Source organism: Monodelphis domestica, chromosome 3 (genome assembly GCF_027887165.1).
Source record: "Monodelphis domestica isolate mMonDom1 chromosome 3, mMonDom1.pri, whole genome shotgun sequence".
Taxonomy (NCBI): domain Eukaryota; kingdom Metazoa; phylum Chordata; class Mammalia; order Didelphimorphia; family Didelphidae; genus Monodelphis; species Monodelphis domestica.
The window spans coordinates 142,426,974-142,453,286 of NC_077229.1; the positions used below are offsets into that span (position 1 = coordinate 142,426,974).

Sequence of the window (26,313 nt, forward strand, 5' to 3'; positions counted from 1 at the left end):
GAGCTGAAGTTGAACTCAGATCTTCCTGACTTCTGACCTAGCACTCTATTCACTATGCCAGTCCTTCATTGCCAACTTCCCCTTGGGCATCTCGACTGCATATCCCTTAAGAATCCCAAACTCTACTGTCCAAAAAAGAATTCATTATATCCTCCTCCCTACCACACCAAAACCATTCGTTCATCTCAACATTCTTATTACTGTAAAGGATGACAACATTCTCACAGTCTTCCTGGCTCACATTCTTATCATCCTTAACTCACTCACTGGATAGTCCTTACTCCCCAGTGTCTCAGGTGGGATTTGAACTCAGATCTTCCTGACTCCAGGACCAGCACTCTATATACTACAACACCTAGCAGCCTCTCTCTAGAGTACAGCCTTCAAATTTCTCAAATTCCCAGCTTCCCTCAAGACTCAGCTTAAGCACTACCTTCTATATGAGGTCCTTCCTGATCTCCCCAGCATTTAAAGCCTTATCCAAAAAACTCACCTTATGTCTAGTTTATACCTATTTGCTATCTAACTATATAGGTGCATGCTATTTCCTTTGGCTAGACTATAAGTTTTTAGGATAGAGAAGACATGAACATGTTTGTAAGCAACTGAATAGCAGACAGTAGAAAGGGAAAGATTGAAGATTAACATGAAACTTAGAATGACAGAGGGAGAAATCTTCTGGATAAGACCAAATGGATAGGGATCAAGAGCTTCTTAATACCAAGGCCAGTTCTCTAATTGACTGCTATGCTCATACAGATGTGATATCTAGACACCCAAATGCACACGTGCACATACACATTTCTAAAACAACCTGGTGCGATGATAGAGTGGCATCCTGGAGTCAGGAAGAAAATTTGACCTCAGACACTAACTAGCTAGGTGACCCTGGACAAGTCACAACCCCTTTGCCTCAGTTTCTTCGTCTTTAACATGATCTTGAGAAGGAAATGACGAACCATACAAATATCTTTGCCAAGAAAGCTCCCCAAAAGGTCACAAAAAGCTGATCATAACAGAATAACAAAGTAAAGAATACTATAGTTCCAGCCCTCTTAGGACTCATTTATTTTGCTCTTTCCTTGTAGGAAGTCTAGATATGAAACTGAGAGGTATCATGACAGCTCAGCGGACAGTGAGGTAGCATAATAGATAGAGCTCTGGTTCTGGAATCAGGAAGATCCAAGTAGAAATTTCACCTCAGACACTCATTAGTTTCATTCACTTAACCTCTGTCTGCCTCAGTTTCTTTGGATATCATTATCTCACAGGGTTGTTGTTGTATTAAATTAACACAAAAATATAGCCCTGTGTCTGCACATGTGCATTAAGTTAAGATACTATTGAGTCATGTGAACAGGAGACCGCATGACCACCAGAAGCCCTGACTTCCAGAAGGGGCTGGGGGAAGCTGCTACATGCAGGGTGATGTGCCTGGTGATGTACCTGGAGGACAGAACTCTTAACCCAGATTGTTCTATCAGAGAGCCCAGTAGGAGTAATATCATTGGCCTTATAAAAAAAAGATGGGGCCAAGCAGTAGTAGAGGTCTCTTCCTGAGAGGAAGTTCTCTCTTTGGCTGGTCTTTCCAGCCCTAATTTATCTGGTCAAGCTATCTGACTTGCTGGGCTTCCCAGCCACTATGTGAACCGGGGACTGGGAACTAAAAATGTACAAAGGCAGCTGGAGACTTTAGTATTTAGGGCAATCTGATGTTGTTTTTCTTTCTCTATCACTTTAACTAATAAATAATTATGATTTAATATAGTCTCCAAGATTAATTTTAATGATAACATTGTAAGGATTAAATGCAATAATATTTGTAAAGTACTTAGCACAGTGCCTGGCACATAGTAACAGTAACTTGATAAATGCTTGGTTTTTTTTTTCTTCCTAGCCAATTTGATCTATATTATCTGACAGATATGCCCTGTAAATCAGTTCTGTGATATTCTTGTGATATTCTCTATTCTTTTCTTCATTTTCTGAATTCTAACTATCTTCTCTAAGCAAAGGAAATTAGCTAAATTGCCTAAATGATCTTACTAAACAGAATTCTGATAATATGACCTGCCCCATTCAAAAAAAATTGACAATGGTTCTTTAATGATTATCATATCAAGTCAGAGTTAGTAAATATTTATTAGTGCCTATTATGTGCCAATTACTGTGCTAAGTGCTAGGGATACAAGGAAAGGCAATATGGTCTCTTCCCTCAAGAAGGATGATCACAAACAAGATGAATCTGGGGAAAAATTGTGATTATCTCATAGAATTGGAGACATAGAAATATTAAATACTTAATCAAGCCTCTCATTTTATAGTTGAAGACCTTAAGCCCCTAGAAATGAAGTGATTTGCTTCAGGTTACAAAGTGAACTGGTATAATACTTGGTAAAAATTTTGCATTTACTTATTTTGGAATATATTATATCCCTCCCCCATCTCCAAGCAGAGTAGAGTATAAACTCCTTGAAGGCAGGCATTATAATGATTGTTTCATTTTAATATTTCTATCCCTAGCACACAGTAAATGGTTGTGGAATTACTGAACTAAAAGATTTATCTGATATAATATCCACCCCATTTGAGAACCCAATTTCCACCAAAAACTTTGCCCTGTCTTAGAATCAATGCTAAGTATAGGTTCCAAGGCAGAAGAGTGGTAAGGACTAGTCAACTGGGATTAAGGTGCTAGTAGTAACGTCAGAGGTCAAGGTTTGCTTAAGCATCATCTCACATAGCTAGGAAATTTCTGAGGTCAAATTTGAACCCATTGATATGAGGGTACAGGCTTTACCAGACACCCCCAAACCCCAGATTGTGTGCCATATCAGAGTGTACATAAAAGACTCATTTTTCCTTACATTCCTACAGTGGTAGGGAAGGTGACTTTGAGCCCTTCTGACCTCTCCCTTTATTCTTTTTTTTAATTTAATTAATTAATTTAGAATATTTTTCCATAGTTATATGCTCCCCCCTCCTCCCTCCTTCCTCCCCCTTCCCATAGCCAATGAGCAATTTAACTGGGTTTTACATGTATCATTGATCAAGACCTATTTCCATATTATTAATATTTGCATTACAGTGATCATTTAGAGTCTACATCCCCAATCACATCCCCATGGACCAACGTTATCAAGGAAATGTTTTTCTTCTGTGTTTCTACTCCCACAGTACTTCCTCTGAATATGGATAGTGTTCTTTCTCATAAATCCCTCAGAATTGTCCTGGGTCATTGCATTGCCACTAATGGAGAAGTCCATTATGTTCTCTTGTACCACAGTGTATCAGTCTCTGTGTACAATGTTCTCCTGGTTCTGCTCCTCTCACTCTGCGTCAATTCCTGGAGGTCGTTCCAGTCCCCATGGAATCCCTCCAGTTCATTATTCCTTTTAGCACAATAATATTCCATCACCATCAGATATCACAATTTGTTCAGTCATGCCCCAATCAAAAGGCTTTTTTCCACTCATTTTCCACTCTCCCTTCATTCTTGATGAGCACAGATAGGCGCCTCCCAGCTTGCTCCTCATAAGCATCTATGTTATATCCCAGATATCTGATTATCCTCTAAACTGAACAATTTGCCCCCTTTTGACTTTGAGGCATAGGACATAACCACATTACCTATTTTGGGTTCACAAGACCCAGTAACATGCCATCATCATCCTTTCTCTAGTCACATAGGCCTTCTTGTCAAAAGGGTATAAAATCCCCATATTTCATCCTCTCGTGGAGGCAGTGTACCAACTGCATGCTGTCTCCCAGCCTTTCAACATGACTTCCAAATTAATACATTTCTCTTTTTATTTTTTTTAAAGCTTTACCTTCCATCTTGTAATCAATACTGTGTATTGGTTCTAAGGCAGAAGACTGGTAAGGGCTAGGCAATGGGGGTCAAGTGACTTGCCCAGGCTCACACAGCTAGGAAGTGGCTGAGGCCAAATTTGAACCCAGGACCTCCTATCTCTGGGCCTGGCTCTCAATCCACTGAGCCACCCAGCTGCCCCCCTCTTTTTATTTTTAAGCTAAGTTTTGCATTCTTGTAAAGTATAACCTGTCCTGAACTTGGAGTTTCACCTCAAAGCTCTCCCACACCACCATGACTTTCTTATCTCTACCTATCCACTGTGCTACCTACCTGCCCCCTCTTTCAGTCTTGCTATGTGTTTTGAAGTAATAAACTCAAGGCATTAATCAACATAGGTAGATGTGAGGAGACATCTCTTAATTTTAAAATTGATAATGTTCTTTTCTATTAAAACATTAAAAAAGAGAGGTTTTTTTCCCAAAAAGCTTACTTAGTGTGAGAAAAGGAACAGTTCCTATTTTTTATTATTAAATACTAATCTGAACTAAAGTATTTGATCTAAAACCTGGGCACCTGGTATTTGAGAAGCTTAAAGTATAGAATTCCCAATAATGAATCAGTTATATTTCTCAGTGTTATCAGTCCCTTGTACTTAGCCTTATTGTTACTGTAGGTGTTCACAGTTATTTGGGTAATGGAGCTTCATTTTCCCTGTGGGTAAAGTTCTCAGCAACAAAGAAACTCTGAATCTTGGTCAACTGCTAAGGCAGAAGCATCTGCCACAATGATCTCACCTGCCTGCCCTCTGGGTGGTAAAGCTAGAAGTACAATAGAAGTTTCTTTGGGGGAAGAGGATGGAAGATACAATAAAAAACACTGTATAGGCACATCTAAATGCTCCCACTGTGGATTCATTCCCCTAAACCTGCTGAAAAGCTTTTGTCCTGATCTGTAGTACTCTTTAGGAATGAATGGTGTCTGAGTCTTTGATTGAAAACTGTGACAATAATACTAATAGCTAGCATTTACCTAGCACATTAAAGGTTTGAAAGTGCTTTATACAAATTAACTCATTTTTTATGCTTATTCAACTTATGAGCAACTTTTGACTGCTCAGAAAGAAAAAAAAGGCCAAGGATTTTTTTCACTTATTTTTGGTAAAGCTAAGATTTCTAGGGGGCAGCTGGGTGACTCAGTGGATTATAAATCAGGTCTAGAGATGGGAGGTCCCAGGTTCAAATCTGGACTCAGATACTTCCTAGCTGTGTGACCCTGAGCAAGTCACTTAACCCCTATTGCCTAGCCCTTACTGCTCTTTTGCCTTGGAACCAATACATAGTATTGATTGTAAGGATTTAATTAAATAATAATAATTTTTTCTTCAAAGCTAAGATTCATGTTTTCTAGTTCAGTAGCAGAATGGAAGGTATATACTTAAAGGAATTCACAAACTGTAAAGGCCAATGAACTTTGGTCATTTTTTGTCCATTTGGTCATGGGTTCATTCATTTGAAGTTTTCTAAAACCAATTTATATGTAAAAACTATTTTTAACATTTTTTAAAATCTCGAGTTCCAAATTCTCTTCCTCATTTCTTCCATCTCCCCACCCCTACCCCTACTCCCCACTTCACCCCAATTCAGTCCTGTTCCATCCCCCATCTCCTCCCTGAGATAGTAAACAAATTGATCTAGATTTTACATGGCCAATCAAAATTTAGCTTTAATTTTAAGTTCACAGGATCATAGATCTGGACCTCCGAGGTCAGGGTCTGACTAAGCATCACCTTCTTCATGAGACCTTTCCTGATCACCATAGTTGCTAGTGATTCCCAATCAAAGACCTAACTTGTAACTAAATTTTATATGCTCGTATCTTATTTTCTTCCAACAGAATTTAAGCTCCTTAAAGTTAAGCACTGATTCATTTTTGAAGGTAGAGCAGTGCCTGTCTCATAGTAGGTATTTTACAAAGTTTGCTTTTTGATTTGGTTAAAGTGGGGAAACTGAGGCTCAGAGTTTAAGTGATTTGCTCCATTTTAATCACTTAGTAAGTAGAAGATTTTTGAGCCCAACTCCTCTGATTCTAAAGCCAACATTTTTTATGCTGTGTGACATAATAGATAATAAGCTGTTTTAAAGCCAGAAGGACCTGGATTCAAATTCTGTTTTAACTCTTTTTAAAAAAAAACCTTACCTTTTGTCTTAGAATCAATAGTAAATATCAGTTTCAAGGCAAAAGAGTGGTAAGGGCTAAGCAATTGGGTTTAAGTAATTTGCCCAGAGAAGCACACCTAGGAAGCTTCTGAGACTATAGAGTTCTTGTTTCCAGACCAGCCTCTCTATCCATTGAACTACCTACCTGCCTCTTGCTTTAACTGTTAATAATGGCTTGAGCCCAGGCAAGTCATTTAACCTCTACATACCTCAGGCAACTTCCATGGCCTTATCTTAGTCATAAACAGAGTTCCCTATAAGGACAAATAGAGAAACGCTTCACTACCCATGAGTTAACAAGAACCCACCCTATCTTTGTTGTGGTACTTTGGCACTCTATAGAGTCTATGACTGAGATCTGTAATGGGAATCTTATCTCCTTGCCCTCAGAGTGCATTAGAATTTTCCACTCAGGAAAGTAAATAGCTCATTGCTGATGCTCAATAAATATTTGCTAAATGTATATTATACACACACACACATACAGCCAACTTCTTTGAGTTCCTGAAACATTTGCTAAATGTGTGTGTATATGCACATACACAAGCATACACACATATACATACATAAACACACACATATGTATGTGTGTATATATATGTATATATACTGTAGGCTTCTTTGAGGTAAAAGCTTGGGAGTTACAAAAATCCACCTTCTCTGCCCTGGTTATATTTACAAACTCATTCCACAAAGATGAACTTTCTTAACCTACTGCTGGTATTGCTAACTTTCCCCCTAGATCTGCTAGCCTTAGGTTTCAGGCAGCATTCCCTTGATTCTATTGTAACCAAAGCCCTTGGGATCTCTAATATTTTCTCTTAGGAAATAAGGCAGAAGGAAAATGAAAGTTCTATGAGCAATTGAGAGTGGGGGGAGATAAGGGGAGCACTGTTTATTCACTGGCTCCTAAAGCAGGGCATCTGCTCACTCTGAGATATTTTAATGTCGGATTTCATTCTAGGAATTACAATTTATCTTATGCTCTGGTGACCCATAAAAGTAGCCAAAACTTTATGTAATTTGTTACTTCCTTGCTATAAATTGGCTTCAGTCAAATGAAAATTCAGGACTGAGGAAACAAGTATCTAGAAGGAAAGAGAATCAAGCTAACATAATGGCCAGTCTGATCCAAATAAGACAGGGTAGAGTCGGGGCCAGATGTGCCACACTCTATGAATATCCATGGTGCCAAGCAGGATTCCCAGCAATGCTTTCTCCATGCCATTCCAGAGAATGAGAAATCAGACATAATTTGGGATCTCACTCTAAAAAATATGCTTTGTTTGCCATGGCCCTCCCATTCCTCCCATCTTGATCTTTCTAGAGCCCCCAGCTTCTTAGGTGGGCTCCAGTCAGAGGTGTGCTAGAGTCAGCTATACTGAATCATGGGAGCTGATTGTTTAAATTTTCAATATTCACACCTCTGAAATCACCAAATGCTATAAAATAAGTACCCATTTTACTATTTTGTTGATTGTCTATCTTAAAAAAAAAGTGATGGAGAAAATTTGGCCAATCATACATTGGGGGACCTTAAGGAAGTCACTTCTCCCAGTTATAAAATGAAAAACTTAGGACCTCTGAAGGCCCTTCCAGTTCAAAAATTCAATGATATGGTACCCATTACTATTGCTCTTAAGAAAACCCATTGGCATCTCATGGACCAATAGACCTGAAGATTTTAGAGCTAGAAAGGACCTCAGAGGATATCTAGTACAACTTCTTTATTTTTTCAATCAAAGAAACTAAGGCCTGAAGAGAACAAAGGACTGGTCCATGCAGGTAGTAAATGGCTAACACATGATTTAAATCCACTCCTCTGACTTGAAATACACATTTCAAATTTCACCATGCCACAGCATGTCTGCAGACACAGTAAGAGAGGCTGGCAATATGATAACACTGATCGATGAAGACTTTTCATTGAACAGTTTCCTGGAAACCAAAAGGTAGAGACCAAAGTCAGACCTGTAGTTGCATCATTGTTGCAGGTCCTGAATGACTCAATAAGTGTGATTAGTGGTGAGGAGCTGATAGACATTTAGAACATGGACAATGTCAGATTATTTTGTTTTCATATGCTGTCTAGAGTTATCCAGGGCTCCATCTCCTATTAAAAATTTAAATCTTAAAAAAGTGATGGAGAAAATGTTAATATTGCAGATTAAACTTAAGTGTATATACTGTGTATGGTTGTTGTTTTTTTCAGAGAATCAGTTGGGAAACATTTACCAGCACATCTCCAATCACGATTCACTTTATTTCTTAGCCATCTTCCCATAAACCATCTTGCCTATATGTGTATCTTCTACTGTGGGGGAAATTAATGGCCTAATAATGTGAATTCTAAATGGAAGAGACCTTGTAATTTTTTAAGCATCCTTGTCTAAATTTTAAAATAAAATGTGTTTTAAACTTTTGATATTCTAGCAATAATCCCAACATAGAGAAAGCATATCTTCCTTTTATCTCAAGATTGCCCAAGCTCTATATGTGAAAATGATATAATTTTAAAATTATTCCTTTTAAAAAGCAACTCACATTAAAGAACTAAGTAATAATAATAACTATCTATAAAGCATTTTGAAGTTGCCAAAATACTTTCTACATATTTTTCACTTATTCTTCACAAACCTGGGAAATAAGTGCTACTAATATAATGCTTCACTCTACTTCTGCCTCTGTTTTGGACTCCCCAGATTTAACCTCTGTGACCCAGCTAGCTGAAAACACTTCATGCAACTTCCCTCAGTTCCTGGGACCTCTTCACCCTAGAGTAGTCCTTTGTCCCTGTAGCCCCCTTCTCCCATTGATGAGTTCCTCTGGGGCCTCCATTTTGGGGAAGGGCCCAGGTTAACCAACTTCTATTCCCCTCCTTGATGTCCTTCTGACTTTCTGGACTTCCACATCATGCAAGCAAAGGTTTCCCTTTTTTTCCCTTCCCCACTTTCTCTTTTCAACTTCCCTTTTGTGCGTAGTCTTTCCCCATTAGAATGTAAGCTTCTGGAGGGCAGAAGCTATCTTCCTTTTTGCATATATTTGTATTCCAAGGCTTAGTCAGAACAGAGCTTAGCAGACACTATGATTTAATAAACGTGTGTTACTTTGCCTATTATTAGCTCTCTTCTGAAGATGAGGAAATGAGTTGACCAAAAGTGTTTTGTCCTGAGGCAGGATCCAAACTTAGGTCTACCTGCTTCTAAGTCTAGCTTTTATTCACTACACCCAGATAGATGCTCATTAATAAATAATAACAAAGCAATGACAGTCCCTTGTAAGAACACAAACTATTCAAAGGTATAAACCCACTGTAATGGAAAGGTATTTGGATTCCAAAGAAAGAAGCAGACCACTCTAGTGTGGATTATATATGTTGACTTATTTGAATTGTGGGAGTAATTAGATTGGAAAAAGGGAGTTTTCTCACAAGACCAGTCCTCTGGTGGCAAAAGGACAGAGTAATGGATCCCCACAACCTCTCTTGGGCCAGGTCAGACATTATATAGAAACAAAACAAGGAAGGCATGATGCCAGAGATGGCCCATGGTCACAGGTAGGTTTTCCCATGGGACAAGTGAGGCTTTGTTTGCTGTTTATGTTGATGATAAAATCATCTGTATAGAGTCATAGGTTATGTTTTTCCCTACATCCAAAGGGTATTATAAGTATTAGGTGAGTTAAATATGTAAAGTATTTTGAGAACCTTAAAGTACTATATAAATGTGAGCTGCCATAATTATCTTACACCTCCCAGATTCTTAACCTAGCCTGCTTAGCCAAAGGATCTGCCTGAAAATCCATGCTTCATGAACTTAATCTTCCTATACTTGACCTCTAGTATGCCTGCCAGTCCTATCCTAACTCGCTAAACTTATAGCCCTGATCCCAGTGTCCACCAGCATTTTTCCCTTTGCTGTTGCTGACCAAGGTCTAGTAGTAAATCATTCTCTGGAAGTAGAATAAATTGTGAAATCCTAATTGATTGTTATCTGATACTGAAACCTTTAAAAGATTTACTATGCAGTAAGCTACAAGTAAAAATTCTTTTTGTGATTATTAACCAAGTTGTAGTAAAAATAATGGCTTCTTTTTTAAGAAACAAAAGCTTTATTGTGTTGTGAGTCTATCTGTCTGCTTTTACTCAAAGAATAGGAAGGGTAAAGAGATTTTCCCATCAGATGTAGCTCCTATGCTAGGGGTCTAAGGACCTGTGATAGCTAAAACTCTCAGAGCCTGAACCCTGAATGAATGCCATAGCTACTCAGAACTATGGGCTAATTGATGGTTGGTATAAAACCAAATGGTCATCCTGGGCCTTAGCAAAAGGTTGATCAAACTTGGAGAAAATGAGCCCCAGACAGGTTCAAAGTGGCCTTGTTGACTGTCCAAAAAGCTAGTTTCTTCATGATCTTCTAAATCACACTTGCCCAGAAGGGTCCTGGCCATCACTAGTCAACAATGAACAACTGCTGCCTAGACTTACACTCTTGGTCCAGCTTCATTATTCTATTACCTTCCTTCCAATACCTTTCATGTGGTGTTCAAAAGTGCCAACCTAGAGGATGATTGACCCCAGAACCACCCTCTAGGTGTGTTGGTGAACCTTTTAAAGATCAAGTTCTCAAACTGCCCCAATTACCCCAGAGAGTAGGGGGGGGAGTACTCCCACTGGTCTGCTAAACAGAGAGGCAGGGCATGCAAAAATGTCTTCAGGCTCAGGTAAAGAGGTAGAATGGAGCATGCCACCAGGGCACAAGTGCCACATCTTCACCAACATAGCTCTAGACGTCTGCAAAACCTCTGCTCCAGTCACATCTAGCCTGAGTCATCTCTGTTCTCATTCCTACCATCTCCACCAGATCAGATGACCTGACTTCAATAAGCTCCAAAGAATACTTTCATGAGCAAATCACTAAACTTTTTTGAGCTTTGGTCTTGTTTTTACTTATATAAAATGGGAATAATATTACTTGAACTCTATTAGGTGGTTTCCAGGAAAGAATCAGTCAGCTAATCAATAAGTATCATTAATAGCTACTATTTATAGCACTTGAAGATTTCCAAAGCAAACTCTATTCCTTTTACCAATATAGATCACAACCTCTCTATGTCTGAGCAGTGGCCAATATCCTTCCAACAAATCCTCTATGGAGAACACACCAAATGACCTGGAGGCTTTCCTCTAGTTAAACTAAGATCTCAAGAAGACCAACAGAGTACTTAGGTTATCTATCCTGCTTCTCATTATGAGTCTATGACTAGTCTATCTCTTTTTTTCTCCTCCATACACTTCTTCAAGGTCATTTGCAACACTTTGTGTTCTCATTACCATTAGAAACATGCTTCAACTTGCTGATTTATTTGTATACCCTATGCATCTTTCCATCCCCCTCTGGGTCATGTGTAATTCGAATGCTCCTGAGACTGTTGTTGTTCAGCCATTCATTCATGTCTGACTCTATGGTTTCCTTGGTAAGAATACTGGAGTGCTTTGTCATTTCCTTCTCCAGTGTGTCCCCATTTTACAGATGAGAAACTGAGGCAAAGAGGTAACTGACATGCCTAGAGTCACACAATTAGTATCTGAGGCTAGATTTGAACTCATATTTTCCTGACTCCAGGCCCAGTGATGCAGGCACTATATTACTTAGCTGCTCACTGTCTGAGATAGCACTATCCCATAATTCCGAGACACATAGCATCACTGGAATAATATTGGTATTCAGCAGATGAATTTTTATGGCAGTGAACTATATGGCATTATTGAGAGATCTATATATTGTCTTCATGTGTTTCATTCAACATGATCAATTTTTACTAACCAATTCTGGTCTCTGATCATTGCTAATCTGTGGTGCCCACCTAAGATATGTACAGACTAATTCAGTTTCAGTCTGAACAATTTGCAGTTTTTAAATTTATTATGTTTTCTCAGTGTGGATGTGTGGATAGATTCTTTCCAATTATTGTTCTTTCTCTGAGGAGACTAGAATGTTCCAGGGCTCAGTACAATTGGTGTGATCTTATCTGTGAAGAGCAGCAGCTTGAGAATCTCACTTGGATTCTGCATAGGATATCTTTGATAAAATAAGAAATGCCTCACATGAGCATTTAAGCATCCATGCTTATTTTCCATCTTAATAAATGGAAGTCAGCAAATGTCAATGGACATTTATTCAACCAGCATTTGGCACAGTCAATAATGTGGGCAAATTCAGGTTCAAGACATTGGGAGAAATGTCAAGTTTAGACAAGAAACTATCTCTGGCTTGAGTGAGAAAGGGAAGCTGCAGTTTGTTGTTCAGTCACTCTTTTTTTTCAGTAGTGCCTGACTCTCCATGGTCCCATTTGGGGTTTTCTTGGCAAAGATACTAGAGTGGTTTTCCATTTCCTTCTCCAGCTCATTTTCAGATAAAGAAATTGAGACAAACAGAGTTAAGTGTCTTGCCCAGCCAGGAAAATGTATAAGCCATATTTGAACTCAAGAAGATGACTCTTCCTGACTCCAGTCAAGCTCCACTGAGCCACCTTGCTGCCACAATCTATACTTTAGTAGTGAGATAGGAGACAGAGATAACTAGAATATACAGCATTATCCATTAAGTGCAATAGAAAAGTGCAAAGCAAAATGTTATATAAGTTCTATTGTTTAGATAGCTGAGTCTTATACAATTTTGATGTATGTGTGTGTGAGAGAGAGAAAGAATGAGAGATTTTTATAAGAAGGGCCTTCAAGTCTTCAAGAAATTTTTTTCCTGAATCAAATGTGTTTTAAAAATCAATTAATGGGGGGCAGCTGGGTGGCTCAGTGGATTGAAAAGGCCTAGAGATAGGAGGTCCTGGGTTCTAATCTGGCCTCAGACACTTCTTAGCTGTGACCCTGAGCAAGTCACTTAACCCCCTTGCCTAGCCCTTACCACTCTTCTGCCTTGGAACCAATACACAGTATTGACTCCAAGATGGAAAGTAGTTTTTGTTTTTAATTGAAAAAAAAATAAAGTTTCTTTTTAACCACATTTCAAAGACAAAAAAATACAAAACCAATCAAAGCAATAACAAAAATGAATCTCTTAGTCTCAGTGTTTCAGAAAATTAATTTATCTGAGTTACCCCACTTCAAAATTAATAGGATACATAAGAAATGACAAGCAGGCTAATTTTTTAAAAACATGGAAAGAACTATACAAGATAATGAAATAAAACCAGGAGTAATAAATAGAGCCACAAGAACATTATAAGCAGCCTCAGAACTAACACTAGAACAATAAACCTTGAAAGCGAACAGAAAAGTACAACATGAAAGACTTAATTTATATGAACATGATGGCCTCCCTGGTGATATCATTTGAGATCCGGGAGGGTGGAGAGGGACTGGGGCACTTATAGATGAGATTTATTATGTAAATTAAACATGTAGGAAGATTTTAAATTTTATTTGCATACTATCTTCATTTTCTTTGTATATGAAAATGCTTATATTGTTTGGCTTTGTAAGCATTTGGAATAATAAAAAAAGTGTAAAAAATTAGAATTTAAAAATTAATAGGTTAATTTTCACAAAGAAAAGAAAGAAAACAGTCTTATTTACTGAAATTAGAGAGAGATTCAGGGTCACTCTTTTTTTTATCAGTCTAAGATTTTTTTATCAGTCTAAGATCTTTTTTTTTTTTCATGGAAACACTACATTCCAGGACAAAACAATACCAACAAGGAAAATTCATTCTGGACAATAAAGGCCATCCATTCACTGGAACAACTGGGAAAAATATGTATTATGCTCAAAGGCAAATACTTCTATTCATAAATTTGTTTTGCTTTGGATTACTGAATATGTATAGTAGTTGGCAAATGAATTTACAACTATTTAATGACACAGAAACTTCGGCTAAGAATCTTAGATCTTTCCATTTAGTTCAAACTTTTTTTTAAAAGGAGAATAAGATTGATAGTATCTTGCACAAAAATAATTTAGACTATAGGTATGAGCTAAGGGCACCAATAGTTCAGTGTGTACCTCAAGGCTAACACATCATTATGATAGAATTCTAGGTGGGCAAATGGAGATTTTACAACAAGGGCTGCATTAAGCATTGGTAAGAGCCCCTGGGAAAAGGGAAAATAGTGAGCCCTTCCTAATTCCCTCTCCAAGGAGGCCTGTGACACAAGTTCACTGGATAGCTTTGCAAAATGATTAGGCCTGTTCAGAGCATTTACCCAAGGCAGCATGCTATGTACCAAAGCTTCTTTGCCTTTCTCTTTTTTTTCTCTTCACCCACAATATGGAAGAAAGTAAGGGAGAGAAGACCAGGAAAAGGAGTCTAAAAATAAGGGCTTTGAATTCATCTCCAACTCTTCATTCTTACTCTTCTATTATATCAAGAATTCTTCATCTTTTTTGTGTCCTGAACACCTTTGGTAGTTTGGCAAAGGCTATGAACCCCTTCTCAAAATAATGTTTTTAATGCACAAAATAAAATACCTAAGATTGCAAAAGAAACTAATTATATGGAAATGAAGTTATCAATTTCTTTTAAAGTTCATAGACACTGGGTTAAGAATGTTTATGGATGTACACAATCAGTTGCAAAGCCTTATCAATTGTAAGTTCACACTTTTCCCCTTCCCTCCACTCAAACCACAATTCCTCTAGTTTAGGTACTATTTGGATTACTGCAATAGCTCCCTCTCCTTGCCTGAAGTCTGTCCCTTCCCGCTCCAATCCATCCTCCAGACAACTCATAAATTGACATTTCAGGCAAGGAGAGGGGGCTAGGAAGTATCCAAGGCCACATTTGAATCCATGACCTCTCGACTCCAGGCCTGGTAGTAGCTAACTGCCCTACAAATCATATTTCAATAGAATGGCTTCCTTTATGATTTGGTGCATTTTATTGTAAGAATTTAAAAATATTATTCTGGGAAGGGGTTCATAGGTTTTTGCCCAACTACCAAAAGGAAGTCCATGACAAAAAAGGTTAAGAACCCCACAGCTGAAACTACCAGATTCAGGTGAATCTGGTCTCTAAGTGTCCTTACTAGGCTTCAGTGGCACTAATTGTTATCATGAATTTAAATTGCATCCTCTTTTGGAGAGAGTGCTGTAACTGGAGTCAGAAAGAACTGAGTTCAAATCGCACTTCCCACATTAATTATGTGGTCATAGTCAATCTCTCTGCATCTAAACTTCACCATCAGCAAATTGGGATTAATCTTAATTGTCCTATGTACCTCCCAGAGTTTACAAGAGGCACAAATGAGATAATGTATGGAAAGCATTTTGCAAGCTTTATTCTGTTACATAAATCAGGTGATATTATATAGCATCTAACAAATAATTAATATTTAAATATTACATTATGGCATTGATAGTAAATAACTATATCTAATCATCCAAAGCAACTTATAAACAAATAACATAAGATCTACATGATAAATAAAAAGAAGCCACCAAATCTAAATTGACTTTAAAATGACAATGCAAATAGTACCTTCCTTGAGGATGGAAAAACAAAACAAGAGAATTGCCAGCATCAGTGCCCACAGTCAGCTCTAGCCTCCCCTTTTATCACCTTTGAAAGGTGGCTTAACTTCCTCTCAGAAGGATAATAGTTCATTCTGCATATTGGGCTGGAGTCTTTCTATTGATTGCCAAAAGAAGTAATCATAGAAACCAGGGTCTTCCCCTCTAGGTCTTCCACCTTTGCTACCAGTATCACCCTTTACTTATTTTGACATTCAAACTAAACATGACACTGATGAGAAAATGAAAAGCTGTCCATTTCTTTGGAAGCAAGCCCCACAATATAAATCATCTGTATTCACCCAAGCCTTTCCATATGACTAACATTCTGGGAAAGATTTCTCTTAATTTTTTTTCTCTGCCACAAAATTGAAACGTGTTTCCTTTTCTAGCCTCAAAAGATAATATCATAAATCTGTTTTCCACATGACTTATAGCATCCAAAACCATGTCTCTCTTCTAAATATCATTAATATCTTCCTTATTAAATTAATGGCTGCCAAACACATTTTAAAATCATAAGCCAGTATAATAAATCACAACCAGGGTTCAGTGTGAAGCAGGATGGGACAAATCAGGGATAAAAAATAAGGCAGACTCACTGGAGCAAAACAATTAATCAGAGGATATCCCAATAGCACACTAGCCTGTGTAAAAGAGATTCAGTAATTAGCAGTAAGTAGAAGTCTCCACAGGCAGGTAGAACACAGAATCAGGAATTCTGATAAGCAATAGATAATGGTCCAGGTATGCCAGGAGTCAAGGTCAGGTATCAGAGACCCAGTATCAAGGCAGATTTTATTAAACGGCAAACCTCATCTGAATGACAATTCACAAAACAATGAAATAACTAATAAGAAGGAAACTGCCTGAAATCTACTTCTTGGAACTGAAATTCCATAGAATTCTAAAACTCATCTTGCATTTTCATATTTGGTCTCTCAGAAGGAATAATAATTAGATCTATTTGAAATATATTGAGAACATTTGAAAAGTAAAAGTGTTTAGGGAAAAAGGATAAAATTTTCTTCTGCAGAATAAAGCATATCACATTTTAATTGGAAATGAGTGGAGATGATGACAAAAAGACAGATTTAGAGATTATAGTAGATTTCTTCAAGTATACAGAGGCCTTTTGTTTTGGAGACCATAGAGAAAAAAATGTTAGCTTTGATCCAGGAATAGAACTAAGAATAATGGGTAGAAAATCAAAGAGGAAAATTTGTACACAAAATAAAGAAAAATTTCCAAACAATTAGAGCTGTTCCAAAGTGGAATGGGTTACCTTTAGGGGATGGTGGGTTCCCCTTGTTAGACATCTTTGAGCAAAAGATAAATAACTTCCTCTTGAAGATAGTATAAAGAAGATTATTAATGAGATGCAGGTTGGACAAGATCTAAGGTCCCTTATAAATCTGAGATCCTATGACTCCATGATCATTTTTAATGTAAAGGTCAAAATATGGGTTGTTTCTTCTTTGCTTCTTACAAGGCCTATTTTCCAATGCTTCCTGATCTTATGATATGATATTTTAATTGATTCTATGAAATCATATTTAAATACTCAAGTAGATCTATTCCCATTAGACTTAAGCTTCTTGAGAACAGGGATTATCTTTTGCTTTTCTTTGTTCCCCAGGGCTTACCACAGTGCCTGACTGGCACGTTCAATAAATTCTTGATTAGTTGGTTGTTGCCTTCATACTGGAAGAGACCAAAATGATATCACTGGAGATGTCTTCTGACTCACACATGAATTGAATATAAGTGAGGCTGAGTTGTATAAAGTCTTTGGCCTTACTCTTTCTACCTGAGTCATTGAAAGCCAGTGGCAAGACAAAAGTTAAGATGATTGGTGATGGCTCCACAAGATGACCTTGGCTTCTTTGATATCTAACCAAGCTTCACTTCCCTAACTCACCAATGGGGTTGAGACTTGGCAGTTACCCTCTGCCCAGGTTACCCATCTACAAAGTTAGGTGTGGCCACTGAATATGATATAGCATCTTGGAGTCATGGGTGACAGCTGGGTGGCAGGTGGACAGCAAAAGAGGAAAGCAACTCTGAAAAGGGCTCACCAATCTCTCACACCAGAGGTACTATTCTCCTCTGAACAGTCAATATAAACCCCCCAAATACTTACTGACTAAATGACTTAGTGTTCTACAAACAAGACCCTCTATCTCTGCTCCACTTTCGGACTTCCCTGGCTTCTGTTAAGTCTCAGCTAAAATCCTATCTTTTACTGAAAGCATTTCTCAACTGATATTAATTCTAGTGCCTTCCCACTATTAGTTATTTCCCATTTATCCTATAGATATCTTGCTTTGTATGTTTGTTTGCATATTGTCTCCCCCATTAGATTTTAAGCTCCTTGAGGGCAGAGACTATCCTTTGTCTCTTTTCATATCTCTAGCACCTAGGGCAGTAGCTAACACCTAGTGAGTGCTTAATAAATATTGATTGATTGATTGACTGACGATTACCACGTTATATTTTTTAATGTTCATACTGCAAGCAAGAGACAAAGATTCCAAATATTTTCCTTGCTTATGTTAACAGTACTTTAGCTTTAATTACACAAGTGCTTTAAAAAGGGAAAGGCTTAACCTCACCTAAAGACAAAAAGCTTGTTTCAAGTTTTGTTTTCATTTTTCCTTTTTTCAAGTTTACTGTGAAAGCAAAGTTTTGTATTTTCCATATTGTAAGGTTATTGCTTTATAGTGGTGAGATAGAGGACACTCCTGCCTGTGAAGAACTAAGAATGAATTATCACACATCAGGCAATGGGAGAGTGTAAACAAGCTGTAGAATATAATCTACAAGGACTCCAAAGAAAAACAGCAGTAAAGGATCTTATCAAGAAAATGGTGTTAGGAAGAGGACAAGAAGGACTAATGATGCAGAAAGATTGATTGGGAATAAAATGGGGAATAGATGCCAACAATGTTATTTTGGTATCCTTGTGATATTGGGAGAGGGAAAACAAAGCCTCCAGAACATTAGGTGGACCCCCTATGGCAAGCTTTTGGGAAAGTATGAGCTAGAATCGCACAAGATGGACAGGAATGGATAGGTTGGGATTTGAATTTTTAGGAGGATCTCCAAAAATCTGTCAGCTAATAAACATTTATTAAATGCCTACAATGTGCCAGTCACTGTACTAAGTGCTGGGAGTACAAAAAAAAAAAGGCAAAAGAAGATTGCCCTTCTCAAATAGCTCACAGTCTAATGGAAATAGGCCTTCTTGGGAATTTAAATATAATTTCATAGATTTTAAGAATTGTAGAGTTATGAGATGTTGAAAAATAAGTGAAGGTAATAGGTTAAGAAGAAACACAATTACTTTTTTGCAGATAAAATGACAGTGAATTTAAAGAATCTTAGAAAATCAACTTATTAATTAAAATAAGTAATAACCAGTGGAGCTTCAGAATCACAATAAATCCATATAAACATTTTTATATTCCTGATAAAACCCAGCAGGAAGAGATAGAAAAATTCCACTTGAAATAACTAGAGAATATATAAAACATTTGGGCGTCTACCTACTGTGTAATTGGAAATCTGTTACCCTAAAAACTACATTTCCCAGGAGCCCACTGGCTTCCTGCCATTATGTACTTCCTGTAGAAAGAGGGATAAATTCAGTGAGTGTTCCTGGTCTTGCTCTTTCCTTCCTGTTGGCCACCATGGTGGTAAGCAGGGATTTTGAACAGGCTGATTAGCCATGGGCATGTGGTTTTATTTTGTATCCTTTTTATTCCTTTATTTCTAATGATAATTAATAAATCTTTTTAATATAATAGTTAAATTATTTGAGATTAATTTTAATTTTTACACTACAAAGATACACACAGGAACTAAAGGAACACAACTACGGTACATTGTTTGTAGAAATAAGAAAAGATTTAAATAATTAAAGAAATATTCACTGCTCATTAGTAGGACAAGTCAATATAATAAAAATGTAATACTACCTAAATTAATTTACTATTCAGGGCCATACCAAGCAAACTACCAAAGGATTACTTTATGTAGGCAGAAAAAAAAAATAACCGATTCTTCTCAAGGAACAAAAAATCAAGAATATCAATGTTAAAAATGACAAAAGTGGAAAAGAAGGCAGTTTAGCAGTACCAGATCCAAAATTCTATTATAAGGCAGTGATAATCAAAACTTTGGTACTGAGTAAGAAAAAGATCGATTCATGGAGTATATTAGGTATAAACCTTTCAGAAACAAATGAAACTGGTAGCCTAGTATTCAATAAACCCAAAGTCCCACAATTACTGAGCAAATGACAGTTTTTAACAAAAACTATTCAGAAAACTGGACAGCAGTCTGGCAAGAATTCGATTTAGACAAACGCCTCATATCATATACCAAGGTAAGCTCCAAATGTGAAGGGAAGATGTTGGATAACTACAATTATAGCTTGAGCTGCAGGCCTAAAGAGGTTTGAGGACTTCTTTAAATCATACAGCTAGTAGCAACACAACACTTAACCCTAGATACCCTGGTAAAAAGTTCAATACTTATTCAGAAATCAATCAGCATCAACTAGATAATTCTTTACCATGGAAGCAATGAGAACAATCCAGTTATTTCCTTCCCTGCCAGATCCTCACACACATATCTTTTTTATATATACTTTATATTTTTTTACCAGTTACATGTATTAATATATACTTTGTAAATCTTAAAATACTATATAAATGTATGTTGATAACAACAAAAGAGATATCCATATAAAAGGAATGCAGAAAAAAAAAGAATTAGGACAATTGCTGGGTTATCTGAATAGCATAGCTAATTTTTTTTTTTTTTGATCCAGGAATGTGAGGTCCTTGAACTCAGTGGCCATTTCATTTTTTATGTTTTTATCCACCACACCTAGAATACACATGGCATATAGTAGGTATTTAATAAATATTTGTTAATTAATGATTGCCTTTTCTGCTTCTATACATAAGTTTTATCTGCCCATGAATGCTTAAATGTGCTTTCACAATCATGGAATTTATAACTTCTTTTTTCTCCCAAATCTTTACAGTTACAAAATAAAGGGAAGTTTTCAAATATTGATGTTAGGAAAAAGAGTACTTGTAACCACTAAGATGGCAACCAGTAGCTATAGTGAAACAAGAAAGAACTTTGACAACACAAATGAACCGAGTGTGATATGAATACTCCAATAAACAGCATAGCCAAAAGATTACTGACCTTCTGTTGGTAGAGATGGTTTACTTCCATTGCCTTTGGGCTTTGGTTCTTTAGGCTTAGGTTCTTTTCTTTTTTCTAAATCGTTAACTAAAAGAAAAATGAATAAGTATATTAACCACTGATATTTAAGAATTATCAAAAGTATCCAGCATAATAATTGTAACAATAATAATAGTTAATGTTTCATTTCCAAAGCACTTTACATCTGTTAATTCATTTGATCTTCACAACAACCTTCTAAGGTAAGCGTTATTATTGTCCCCATTTTACAAATAAGGAGACCAGGGCATAGAGCAGTTAAGTGCCTTGCTGAGGGTCACACAAAGGGGTATATGAGGCAGAATTTAAACTCAAGATCTTCTGATTATAAGTCAGGGGGTAGGAGGCAGAGCCAAGATGTCAGAGAAAGTACAGGGACCTATCTGATTTCGACCAAATTTCCCTCCAAAATGCATTGATAGAACGTCACAAAAAGCATTGATATAATACCTCAAAACAAATTCTGGAGCAGCATAACCCACAAAAAGACAAGGGGAAGTTCAGCCTGAAACAACTTAGAAGGCCAGAACAAGGGATCTAGTGCATCATCAGGGTGAGGTGGAACACACCACCTGAGCAGACCCCACCCAGACAACAGGCATTGGGCTGATCAGAAACAGCAACCAAGACTTCTGGAATTCTTAGCCACAGATAGTAAGGGATGGTTGGACAATTGTTCAGAAGGAGATTACAGGGGTCCCTTTGCTGGCTCTGAGTGCAAGACTAACATCACATTGCCCATATGTAGAACTAGGTCTCAGTCCTGGGGCACAGTTGCAGAGTGAGGAGAAGCACCAGCATCCACCAGCACTTGCAGCCAAAAGGGAGCAGGGGATTCTGGTCATAGTTTCAAGGGGTAAAAGAGTGCTTGAGGTTATTCACAGACCAAAACACAGGCCCAGAGAGTATTAAATTATACACATTTCTCCTTAAATCATACCACCTTGGAAGAACTGAAAGCAGATAGATCCCAAGTATCAGTTTTGAAAGCAGCTACACAAAGAACCTGATGCTTGGATCAGTACTCCCTTCACTACAGTTACAGAACCCAAACTTAAATAGTTTTTTAAATGAAAAGAAAAGAAAATTTCAGGAAAATGAACAAAAAACAACAACAACAAAAATAAGCAGCTTAAAAAGTTATTTTGGTGATAGGGCAGACTCGAAGACAAAGTCCATTCTGCTATATACAAAGCCTCCAAGAAAAATATCAATTGCTTTCAAGCCCAAAAAGAATTAATAGAAGAGCTCAAAAAGAAATTTAAAAACAAATAGGAGAGATAGAAGAAAATTTGAAAAAAGAAATGAGAGTGATACAGGAAAATCATGAAAAAATTGTCAATAAATTGGTAAAAAAAGGCACGAAAATACTGAAGAAATTAATATCTTAAAAAACAAAATAAAAGATGTACAGAAATCCAAAGAAGAAAATGACTTTTAAAAGAGAATTGGCCAAATGGAAAAGGATATACAAAAATGCACTGAAAAGAAAATCTTCTTTAAAGACAGAATTGGCTTTTTAGAAAAAAGAAGTACAAAAGTTCACTGAGGAAAAGAACTCTTTACAAAGTAGAATTGGTCAAATGGAAAAGAGGACTGACAACTTGTTTTTATGGAACCCCTCCAATTTGCCTTTGTCCCCTGGGAATTTGCCTTAGGGAGAAGTTCCAGATGGATCCTTTATTTTAGGCTTAAAAATAAACCTTAAAGTACCCAATGATCTGAGCTTAGATAGAATCAGTAGATATAATGAAATCTCAAGTCCCTCTTTGTCTTAGAAGTTTCTCCCACTGTATGTCCTCTCCCAGGTACTCTAGTCACTGATTGGTCTCCTCTAGCCTTTGTCTCCATTGTAAGTCAATCAATTGTTTTTCCTGTCCCTTATTCCCCAGAAGATATATAAGACCCCAAATTCTTTAGGTCATTGGAAAAATATCCTTTTGAGGTACTTTTTCCCAGAGACATTGTTCCCAGAGTCCCAGACCTTTGTCTCTGTGTGGCATCTTGCACATGACTCTGTGTAGGGCTATTTAAAGCATTGTCTTCCTTGTTCTGATTAAAAACTTGATCTTTCTAACTACTTTAATGGTTCTGCATTTTTCAAAGTTGATAGAACTGTCAACTGTGTTTTTAAACCCCCAAGTTTGCCCTGTCCCTTGGAAACTTGTCTTAAGGAAAGTCCCATACTGACCTTGTCTCTGACTGAACAATAAACCTTAAAGTACCTAATGATCCCAGTTTAGGTAGGATTAGTAGATAATCAGATCTTAAGTACCCTTTTTGTCTTAGAAGTTCCTTCTGTTTCATCAGAGACCTTTTCCAGGTAGCCCAGACCCTGGTTGGAATCATCCTTTTATATCCATTGTAGAACATCAGCCTCTCCCTGATAATCTTGCCCTGGATTCATTTCCTGGTGTCAACTGTGAAGCCAATAAATCATACTTCCCTGTCCTTTATTCCCCAAAAGGTATATAAAACTCCAAGTTCTATTGCTCTTTGGGAAATCTCCTTTGGTGGTGTGTTTTCCCAGAGACTCTCTTCCCAGAGAACTAGCCCTTTGATTCTATATGGTATTAAGTGTTTGACTGTGTAGCTGTGAATCTTGAGTACTGTCTCTTGTCCTGATTAAATACTTTTGCTTTCTAACAACTTTAGTGGTTCTGTGTTTTTCAAGGTTGCCAGGACTAAAGCTCACTCAACAAAACCATGCCTTAAAAATTAAAATTGAGCAAGTATAAGCTAATAATTCCATGAGACATCAAGAAACTATCAGAGAGGAGGCTGCTGGGTGGCTCAGTGGATTGAGAACCAGGCCTAGGGAGGGGAGGTCCCAGTTTCAAATCTGGCCTCAGACACTTCCTAGCTGTGTGACCCTGGGCAAGTCACTTGACCCCCATTGCCTAGCCCCTACCACTCTTCTGCCTTGGAACCAATACACTGTATTGGTTCCAAGACAGGAGGTAAGGGTTTAAAAAAAAAAGAAACTATCAAAGAAAGTCAAAAGAACGGAAAAAATAGAAGAAAATTTGAAATATCTCTTGGGGGAAATAACTGACCAGGAAAATAAATCCAGAAGAGTGTGAAGATTGGATTTGGTTATCTCCTGATTATAACAATGAAGGTACTTAGCTTTTCCTTGACAGTGAAGATAAAATTGTAATTCCTGTCTATTTTTAGATTTTAATCCCCAAAGTGTTAACTCAGTATTTAAAGTTGATCTACCCATTTTAACAATAAAAAGGGGTTAACTAACTACAAAAGGTGTGAACAAACCCATTTCATACATTGAGTGGGCAGTCCTGGAGAGGAGCGTCTGCTGTGATTGGTAGATGTAAAATTTATGGGAAATGACACAAGAGAAAAAGTCTTTAAATAGAGGAAAAAGGGATCCACAGGATGATGATCAAGAAAGGATTCAGTCACTCTGGCTTGGAGTGAAAAAAAGTCACTCAGGAGAGACTGGTATATTACCTTTATTGTAAAAATAAACTACTACAAATTTCATTTACTTGAGTAATTCATTTTGGGATTTAGTAATTAAATCCCTGGTGACCACCAATTAAATATTCAAGCCCAACCATAAACTTAACAAGAGATAATTTAAAAATTATTGGACTACCTAAAAGCCATATTTTTTAAAAAAGAGCTTAGATATCATCTTTTAAGAAATCATCAAGGAAAGCTGCCCTGATATTCTAGAACCAAAAGACAAAATAGAAATGGAAAGAATCCATTGATAACCTCCTGAAAGAGATCGCAAAAGGATAACCCCAGGAAGTTACTACAGCCAAATTCCCAAACTCACAGGTTAAGGAGAAAATATTGCAAGCAGTCAAAAAGAAATTCAGGTATCATGGAGTCACAGTCAGAATAAGAAGACATTAACAGATTCTACACTAAAAGATTGGAGGACCTAGAATATTATATTCCAAAAGGCAAAGGAGCTAGGGCTTCAGCCAAGGATCACTTACCCAGCAAAACTGAGCATAATCCTTTGGGGGGGGGGGGAGTGAGTTTTCAATGAAATAGAGAATTTTCAAATATTCATTAGAATTGGCTCAGGGAGGAAAGAACATACACAATCATTTGGGTATAGAAATTTATCTTACCCTATAGGAAAGTAGGAGGGGAAGGGAATAAGAGAAGGAGAGTGGGACTGATAGAAAAAAAGTCAAATTGGGGGAGGGAGAGGTTGGAAACTAAAAAGGGATGAATAAGATGAAAAGTAAGACACAATAAACATAATGGTACAAAATTTTTTTGCAAGTGTCTCTAATAAAGGTTTCATTTCTCAAATACAAAGAGAAATGAGTTGAATATATAATAATATAAGTCATTTCCCAATTGATAAATTGTCAAAGGATAAAAACTGGCAGTTCTCAAACAAAGTAATTAAAGCTCTCTACAGTCCTGATCTTAAGTCTTGCCTTCTATCAATTGTGCTAAAATGGAAGAAATGGAAATACAAGATGGATCAGCAGAAAAAGCAAGAGGCTTGGAACTTTGGGAACTGCCAATCAATTGAGTTGGAGTCACAGTTCCATGAAATCTTGAAGAGAGCAGTTAAGCAGCTTGAGCTGTTTTGAACCTCACTTTCTTCTCTGACTGTTTTGAAGGGAAGGTAGAAAACAAACTCTCTTTGGTCATTTTATATTCATGAGACTGAGTGCTGAGAAGACTTTGGGGTTTAGCTCAGAAGAAACCTGTCAGCCTTTTGCTGTCAACATCTCTCTTTAGGGAAACTAACTTTGTTTCTTAAATTCAAATTTATATCTTAAATCTTCAATCAACAGGGAAAATTTACAAGATTAGGGAAATCTATTTTCCTCTCACTCTTTTCCCCTCTCCCTACCTCCTTTACCCACAAGAATAAAATACCTCTTAGTTAAAGATTTGATTGTGGGATTTAGTTATTAGAGGAAATCTTTAAGTTACCATTTCTGAGAAGAACACTGCAAGACCATTGAAAAAGGGAACAGGAAGTAGGGTAAAGGGAGGTAATCAAGACCCAGTCTTCCCCTAGCTTATTTCCTGGTGTTAAGGCTCTAACACTTCCTTATTACCATAATTCCCTAATAGTAGTATCTATTACAGTGCCAAGTAGGTGCCTCAATGTAAATTAGCTCTTTCATTGGGTATTAGTTCAATACTAATAACCATTTTAAGCTTATAGTCATAAACATTCAGAGATGAAAAGTACCTTAGGGTTAATATAATCCCACTTTCTCCTCTTATCAAAGAAACTGAGGCCTTAAGGAAAGTAAATTTGACTAAAGTCATGTGGTTATCTGAGCTTGGGTCTGGTGTTCTTTCTGATACACCATAAGGCTCTTGTTTTATGGAATAAACTTATTAAATTAAAGGTCAGGGCTTTGAGTTTCTGTGTAGACTACTTATGAGTCAGTGTGACAAAATTTACAATAATGTACTATTAATTCCCCATAAAAGAAAAAGAAAAAAATTCAGACTTCCTCTAGTTCAAAGGAAAGGCCAAA

The 26,313-nt window shown here is 37.1% G+C and overlaps 1 protein-coding gene across 2 annotated transcripts in view; it reads right to left on the reverse strand.

Moving 5' to 3' along the window:
* COL14A1 (collagen type XIV alpha 1 chain) overlaps positions 1–26,313 on the reverse strand; it is a 297,645-nt gene that overhangs the window by 213,607 nt on the left and 57,725 nt on the right. For both annotated transcript variants that reach the window (XM_056823153.1, XM_056823151.1), the window contains exon 5: positions 20,780–20,866. In XM_056823153.1, coding sequence (XP_056679131.1) covers positions 20,780–20,866 — 87 coding nt within the window. The remainder of the gene's footprint in view (positions 1–20,779; positions 20,867–26,313) is intronic.